Source organism: Apteryx rowi, unplaced genomic scaffold, assembly GCF_003343035.1.
Source record: "Apteryx rowi isolate R43461 unplaced genomic scaffold, aptRow1 scaffold_612, whole genome shotgun sequence".
NCBI classification, from domain to species: Eukaryota; Metazoa; Chordata; class Aves; order Apterygiformes; family Apterygidae; genus Apteryx; species Apteryx rowi.
This window is the reverse complement of record NW_020450886.1, coordinates 273,794-281,633: the sequence shown is the minus strand read 5'-3', so window position 1 is coordinate 281,633 and position 7,840 is coordinate 273,794. Positions and strand designations below refer to the sequence as shown.

Here is a 7,840-nt window from a genome sequence, read left to right as displayed (position 1 = left end):
CGATGGGGCTGTGCTGGGGGCACTGGGGCCGGTACCCATGGGGCTGTGCTGGGGTCACTGGGGCATTGGCATCGATGGGGCTGTGCTGGGGGCACTGGGGCATTGGCACCGATGGGGCTGGCCAGGGCCATGGCAAGGTTTCATACTGCTGTGGCTGCCTGGGGCCGTTTGGGGGGGTGGCACTGATGGGGCGCTGCGGGGATGCTCTGGGCCCCGGCCACAGTCAGCTGACGGGGCTTTTCCCTGCCCCCCGCTCCCCACCGTCCCGGCAGGCGCAGCCCCTGGAGCGGGGTCAGGTGCCCCCAGGATGAGCGTCCCACCGGCTGAGGCCATCGCGGCGTGGTAGTGCTGCCCCGCGGGGACACGCAGCCCCGGGCGGCTCTGTGCTGGGGTCTCCCCCCTCGGGGACCGCGGTCCTGCCCACCCGGCTGAGCTGGAAAACCCCCCTTTGCCGCAGGCACCGGGCAGGTTCCCTGCACCCTGGCTCTCCAGTGAAAGGATCATCTAAATCTTCCCATGGGGTTTTGCCTTGGGCCATGCCAGGGCTGGTGGGTCGGGGGCACCTGCATCGCACCCAGTGCGGGAGCCGGCCGTGTGAGTTCCCTCCGCGGCACTTCTGCCTTAGCCGAGCCTTTGGGGGGGATTTACCCTCCCCAGCATGGGCAGAAAGCCCTTTGCTGCCTTGCCCGCCGAGGCTGGGCTTCCGGATCTTAGTTTTAGAAGAGCGTTTCATGCTGTTCATTAATTACATGCTGCTTTCACCCCCCTCCTTATTTAGGCTGTTTCAGCGCTCGCCATCCCAGATGGCCGGCAGTTCTTCCTGGGTAACTTGGCAAAAGAAAGCTCGTCGTAAACAGGCCAGAGCAAAGCGGACGGCTTGGGCATCGCTGAGTCCTGCTATTTCTGGCTGTGCTATTAGGCTCTGAAAGCTTTTTCTCGCGTGCTTTCATGGTCCCTGGCTTGCAGATGGTGGCAGGGTACCAACCCCCCGGGTCTGCTACAGATGCAGACTGAGCCAGCGGTTGCTGAATTTTACCACCTCCTCCCCCGGGGCTTTGCAGGCCAGTGGGAAAGGATCTGCTGGGTTTTCTTGCCGTGGGGAAGAGGCGTTTGCTCGGTCAAACCAGCCCCTGCAAGCAGCATCCTCTCAGCAGGCAAAGCACTGTGCTGAGCTTATGCCCAGCTTGGGTGATGCCGCAGACGGGTCTCCTCGCCCGGCCCAAAGCGGCACCGTGAGGGTGTTGGGAGCTTTGGGAAGACACCGTGGGAGGGTGCTGCCGAGCTGCAGGTGTCAGGGTGACTGGCGGCTCCCCATCCCTCCCTGTTCGCGCGTCGGCCCCTGCCCAGCCGGGCGAGGAGGGGACGTTTCGCAGCCGTGGCGCGGCGAGCCCGGGAAGGGTTGCCGTGAGCGGTTTTACTGAAAGCCGGTCTCTGCTCTTCGCTAGCACAACGGAGCAGAGCAGGACTCGGACACGAATTCGGGGTGGATGGTGTAGCTGCCTCTCCGGGCTCCTCCAGCCTTCCTGAAGTGGCTCGTGTCCCACCTAGGAGAGGAGATAAATATGGTGCTTTCGGCATGCGGAGGAAGAAACTCCAGTGAGGAAGAAGAGTGGAAAATCTGTTCCTGGCTGCCGGCACCCAGGGGCAGGCAGCGAACGCTGCCTCCCGCGGCCGCTTTGGCGCGTGCCTTTCTCGGGCGCAGAGGCCGCCGCGAAGCCCGGGCAGGTGACCTGGCGCTTGGTCTCCCCAGCACTGCAGTGTCACCTAGCAGGTCTCTCACCCTGCGAACGCCCACCTCCCTGTCTGTCACCGTCGTTCGGTTTCAGTTCCCGGTCTCGTGAATGTAAAGCCAATCGCGTGTTTTCTGCAAACTCCTAATTTCGGACCGCGCGGGGCTGACGCTACAGCAAAGCTGCCGGCGACGGAGCCGAGGAGCCTGCCCTCCGCCCTTGCGGCCTCCCGCGGCGCGGGGCAGGGAAGAGCTGCCTCTGCGGCGGAGACATCCCGAGGGTAAACACGCCGGGATTAAAAAGCGCCGCCGGGCCGGCGGGTGAAGGACAGGCCTGACGGCCGGGTAAAGAGCAGCGTGGCGAGGAGACGGGGTCCTTGGGCAAGAGGAGCAGGCGACGCCGCCCAGAGCTGCCGCAGGGAATGCGAGAGCAGCCCAGGAGCCGCCGCCGGGGCCCCGAGAGCGGGCAGCTGCTCGCCGGGCTTCGGAGGAGGAACGAGCACGGCTTTTCTCCCCRCCAGGCGCCCTGCTGTCGCCCGGAGCGGGCTCAGTCCCCGCCGGAGCGGCGCGTACTTAGGGCTCGTGTACAGGCAGGATGGCTGTGGGCTGCCCCAAAGCGCACAGCACGGCGCTCCGGGGCTGGACCTGCGGTACGGGATAGTCCTGGAAGAGAGAGCCGGAGGCAGGGTGAGCGCGAGACGCGGGCCGCGCTCTGCCCCACGGGGCGGCCCCGAGGAGGAGGAGGAGGGTTGTGTTGTTCCCGGCCCCCACCCCCCCCCAACCTTACAGCGGGGGGTGCCGGCGGGCGGCGAGGCCCCCGTGGGCGCAGCAGTCCCTCGCGCGCAGGCGGTCGCGGCGCCCGGAGCAGGGGCCCCGAGACGCTGTCGAGCACGGCGGCGACCACGTCCCTCTCTGCAAGCGGGGCGAGGGTGAGGGGCGAGGGGCGGCGGGCACGGCCGGGCCGCGGGGGCTGCTTACCGCGGCGGTCGAGCTGCTCGGGCTTCGGCGGGCACTGGCAGCATCTCCGTCTTCGCCTCCTGCCCGGGGGGAGCGTTGCGGCCCCTTCGCCGCGGCCTCCGGAGCCACCGGCGCCGGCGGACGGCACGCTTTGGGCGGCTTTGGGGACGGGTGCGCCCGGGGGCCCGGCGCGGGGAGGCCGTGGGGGGCGGCGGGTCCCACCTGGGGCAGGCGGGGGAGGCGGGTGGTGCATTTATTCCCGGCTGCGCTGTCGTAGGGGGCAGTTCGCCAGGTGACKTGTCTGTCCTCGCTGACGAAAAGCGGGTTGTACCTCTCTGCAAGGCAGAGGGCACGGGCAGGGCGCGCTGCGGGGCGGCCGGGGCATCCCTGTGCCGCCGCCGCGAGAGCCGGCACCGCAGTTTTGGGCCCTTCCCCGCCGTTTTCACGGCAGCTCGGCAGGAAGGCGCGGGCCGGGASGCTGAAATTCGGGGCCTCGGCCATCCCGACCGCCCTCCGGCTCCTGCGCTCTCYGGTTTCCTCGCTGTACCAGGGGCGCGAGGAAGGTCTTCCTCCAGCATCATCCACCACCTTGGCTCTGCCTGGTGTTATTTAGGGGCCACCAGCGGCRGAGGGAGCCCAGGGCACCYGGAGAGGCCCCGGGATGGGGAGGGGGATGGGGATGTGCATGGGACCCCTCGGCTGCTCCCTTCCTGCCTGGTCACCCAGTACTTCTGGGGCGAGTAGGTGGTGGGGTCGACGGCGTTCCTGTAGGTGTACTCCCGCACCGCGGCCTTCATCAGCTTCTCCTGCCGACCTTGGCTTGCCGGGTTTTGCGCCGGCGGCATCGCTAATCCCTGGAGGCAGCAGAGAGCGGGGAGAGGAGCCAGGCGTGCGGCAGCGCCCGCCCGTGCGTCCGGCCCGGTAAAGCCGATTACCGGCCAGGCTCCGACCCAGGAGGCGCCTCGAGCTGCCCTTCTCCGCGTCCGGGTCGCCGCAGCACCGCGATTCACCCCCCTGACCTTCCCGTCCGCCCGCACCGCCAGCGGGACCCCCGTCCCCCCGTTAAAATGCACGTGCTAACGGGTCCGCGAAGGCTGCGGTGGGCTTCGCTGCCTGCTCGGCAGTGTGCGTGGGAAGAGCCGCGCTCTTGCAGCACGCACGTGACGGCCGGGGACCCGCCGCGGCTCCGGGGACTGCCGGGCCCGGGGAGGGGACGAAGCGGGCGGACGTTTGTCCTGAGGGCACCCGCGTGCGTTTTTGCGAGCCGACAGATGTTTCTGAGCAAACGGCCCCGGCTGCTGCGTCACCCTGCTCTGCCCCACCGCCGGCCATGTCGGGGCATCGGGGGATTTCCGCGCGTGCGGCTCCCAGGCCTGCCCTGCCGGCTCGGCTCACAGGCTGGGTCTGGGGGAGGTTTCACAGTGCTCAGACCCCGTCCAGGCCCTCCGCGGGGTCCCGCCGGCACATAGGGCCCCCCCAGCAGAGCCYGGCCTCGGGGCAGCACGTTGGAGCAGCTCTCGGGGCAGCCAGGTCTGTCACCATCCTGCCACCCAGCGAGCCCGGGCTGAGCTTCAGCACTGCCTCAGTTTCCCCTTCCTTTGTGGCTATGCCCTCTCAGTACTCTGAAACCTACTGATGGACGGGGCTGACGTGCAAGAGCTCACACTGGTGACTGGCTGCCCCACAAGCCCCAAGCGACACCACTCTGCTGCTGTGGGCGCAGCCAGAGGAGACGCCAAACCCGGAGGGAGGAGAGATATGGGAGCACCAAAGCGCTGCGAAAGCCGAAATCAGGCATGACCGGGAGGCAGCAGATGAGCCACGCACAGCGACATGGCACCGCGTGCCGRGTCAGGGGGGAAAGCCCCGGGGCCRCGGCGGGCTGAGGACGCTGCCTCCTCCCGGGCATTTACCTTGGTCACAAACTTGTTTTCTTTCCAGAGCAGCGACGGAGGCTCTTGGAAGGTCTTCTTCACGGAGCCGGGTGGCCGGTAGGAGTCCGTGCAGGTGCTGATGGGGGTCTGGGTCTTTTGGGCGAAGAGGAACATGGTGCYGCGGCCGCTGGGGCGGGATGCGGGGGCGGGAGTCCTGGCGGGGACCGGGCACGCGGCGCCTGCCGAGGTGCTGCCTCAGCCGCATGGGGCCGGGATCGCCCGTCGGGGGGGCTCCGGGGGGGGTGGTGCTGCTTACGTCACCGGTGATGTCATAGCACGGGAGCCGGGGGATTTGGTCACTTCCTGCCCTGCTGCCGGTCGGAGCCACGGCTGCATTTTGGGGGACAGACTGCCGCGTGGTCTCGYGGCAACAACCACGCACCCGAGTTTCGGGCGCTGCTGCATCCTCCCCGGCCGGGTCCTGCCTCCGGGCTTCCTCCCGTCCTGCAGGACAATTAGGTTGACAGTGACGCAAGGCAGTTTCAGCCGGACCTGGTAAAAGATGGCTTTATTTGAGGAGGTGCTGCCTTGCTGGGAACTGGTTTCCCCCTTCCCAGGGCTTGGTGCCTCGCTGGACGGAGGGATGCTGCCTCCTGGGGTTCGGCACGGCACAGGGCACCGCCGGCYCGTCTCGCTGCCCCCGATCTGCAGCCAGGATGTGGCACTGCTCTGTGATTTTGGGGTATCCGGGGCAGCTGCTCTGGGAAGCCGTCTCCCCTTCTTACGCAGAAAAAGCTGGATTTTGGTGCTCCTGCTCAGCTCGTGTGCTCTCCACTCCGAGCGTGTGCTGAGCCGGGCGCTGCAGGGCTGGTCAGAGCGAGCGATCCTCATCTGTCTCAGGGCAAAGTCAGCCAGCTTCTGCCTTGGGAGGGCTTTATGTGGACGGGGTTTGCTTTGCTCGGCTGGCAATGAGTCCTGTGGCTGTGGGTATGGTGACAGCGGTGCCGGGGTGCTGATGCTGCTGGGGCAGGGCTCTAAGTCCCTCCAGCTGGATCTACGGGAGCATCCCTGCCTGCGTCTGCGTCATCTCACCTACCTTAGTCCCATCAGGATGTCCAGGCAGTGAAATCAGAGCCAGGGCAAAAACAAGGAACCGAATGGTGGCCAAAGGCTGGGAACCAGAGCTGCGATGCGCCACTAGAGGGGTGTCTGGGATTCTTTCGGATTCCAGGGTTAGTTGCATCGAACTTGAGAGATCATCATTTGTCAAGTGTGAGAATTTATTAAAGATAAGAGGTTATAACAAAGCTAAAAGTATAGTATAGCTAGAAATATAATAGAACTGAAAATATCATCAGCAGGTGACCTCGTGCTCAGCCCACAGCCCCGCTTGGTGGTAGCAGTGCGCCCAGTAACGGGTCGTTCTGTGGGGAACGGCTCCACAGCYCCGAGATGTCTACGGCGTGGGTCTGCGGTGCCACTTCTCCTTTGTCTGGACTTGTCAATCATGGGGTCGTTGGAGAGCGTGCCCCTAGGCTACAGCAACCCCACAGCATGGTGGTCCCGGCCGTGATGCACCTGGGGTTTGTTAACTCTTGGGGAGCAGCCCCAGAGCAAACCCCTCTTCGACGGGCTGCACCATCCGGAGTCCCACGCTTGCCTGTGTGGCGCCTGTCATGAGCCAGGACACAGAATATGGGCTGGGGGACAGCAGCGGGCATGGGTCACCCCCCAGCCGAGATCCTGCTGCACGCATTGGCTTGGATGAGGCTACTGCCCCAGGAGCCACAGTAGCTGCAGTCGGCCGGGGAGCACAAGCTCGCCTGAGCTGGGGAGCCGAGCAGAAACCCCATGCCCGGACGACGGGGACGCTTGGCRATGGAGGGCAGGGCCCAGCTGGCCCCAAGGGTTTATGTTCTGATGCTTTGTGTTTCCTGAGGTTTGGATTTGTAACCAGTGGGGCCACCATTACACTGTGCTATCTCAGAGCCCCCTTCTGCTCCTGGGCTCTGGCCCCATGAGGGCTCTCAGCAGCTCAACCTGGCTGTTGTCACGTTTTTGGGGATGGCTGAGGTGGACCCATGTCCATCTCCGGGGGGTGGATGCCAAACTGCCCCCCAAATGAGCTGCTGAGCCCTGCCTGTTTGCTAGGGACACCAGGCTGCCGCCGGCACTGGGCTCCCTTGGGGTGACAGCTGGGCTGGGCAGCCTGGGACACCCGGATGCCTCCAGCCAAATGTGACTAATGTGCCATTAGAGAAGAAATGAAGAAAACAAGCTGCTATTGATTTTCACACCCTGCTGGCCTCTAGCAACGCAGGCTCAGATCTCTGTCAGCCCAGTCTGCTCTTGGAAGCCTTTCCCAGCCTGCGGCAGTGATTCCTACCGCCTGCACCCCCGTGTCCTCGGCAGCGTGATGACAGCACCTCGAGGCACAGGAAAGGGGGGTCTGAGCAGGTACTGCCCCGCTCTCCCTCCTTCACCCCCCAGCCAGCTGCAGCAGCACCTCTGCGTCGCATGGCCCCATGGGGACCTCTCCAGTACCAGCAGTCCCCACTGCCACCTTCCCCTTCAGGCAGTGCGAGAGCGGCAGAGAGACCCAGTGATTTGCTCTTACGCAGGGGTTTGCTTTAGTTAACTAGAAAGCAAGCAGAAGTTGAGGGTATTGAGACATTCATGGCACTGCTGCAGCTCCCTCTGGGGTCCTGGGACCACTGCCCAACTCCTCCATTTGTCACTGGTGGCCCTAAGTCATCCACGGATGAGCTGAAGGAAATGTAGCAAAGCAACAGTGTGGGAGGAGAGCCGAGGGGAGATGCAGCAGTACTGACCCTTTTCCAYGCTACTCTCCCCAGCTGTCAGACAAATCCATGCAAAGGTAGCTCACGCTCACTAATGCAGATGGATGACATTTTTCACACATGCTTGGGCTGAGTTTTATCCTAAAAATGTTTTTGCTTGAGGAAAGCACCCAGCAGGAGAGATCCGCTGATCCTGCCCAGCTGAGACACTGTCTGGCCTCTCCCTCCAGGCTGCTGCACTGCAGGGAGAGCTGGTCGCCTGCGCTGGGGGTGCCAGCAGTCCTGAGCCTCAACTGAAGCTGCTTACGGGGGGCTGCCACTGGCCTCCAAAAGGGACTGACATCTCCCAGTTTGTTTTCACAGAAGGCTCCCAAACCAGCCAGGGCTGGCAGGAGCCCCAAACCAGGGCTTTCTGGCTGTGTTCCCTTGCTAAAACTCATCCTCTGCTTCAGACACAGGGCTTAACACAGTACAGTCTT

At 64.7% G+C, this 7,840-nt stretch overlaps 1 protein-coding gene across 1 annotated transcript; it reads right to left on the bottom strand.

Moving 5' to 3' along the window:
• Positions 1-1,441: 1,441 nt before the first annotated feature.
• CUNH9orf24 (chromosome unknown C9orf24 homolog) lies at positions 1,442-4,734 on the bottom strand. Its single transcript, XM_026083707.1, has 6 exons — positions 4,600-4,734; positions 3,395-3,540; positions 2,877-3,023; positions 2,708-2,751; positions 2,512-2,641; positions 1,442-1,568 (listed from the first exon to the last, which is right to left on the bottom strand). Exons 1-6 carry the CDS (start codon positions 4,732-4,734, stop codon positions 1,442-1,444), a joined length of 729 nt encoding a protein of 242 aa, XP_025939492.1.
• Positions 4,735-7,840: the final 3,106 nt, after the last annotated feature.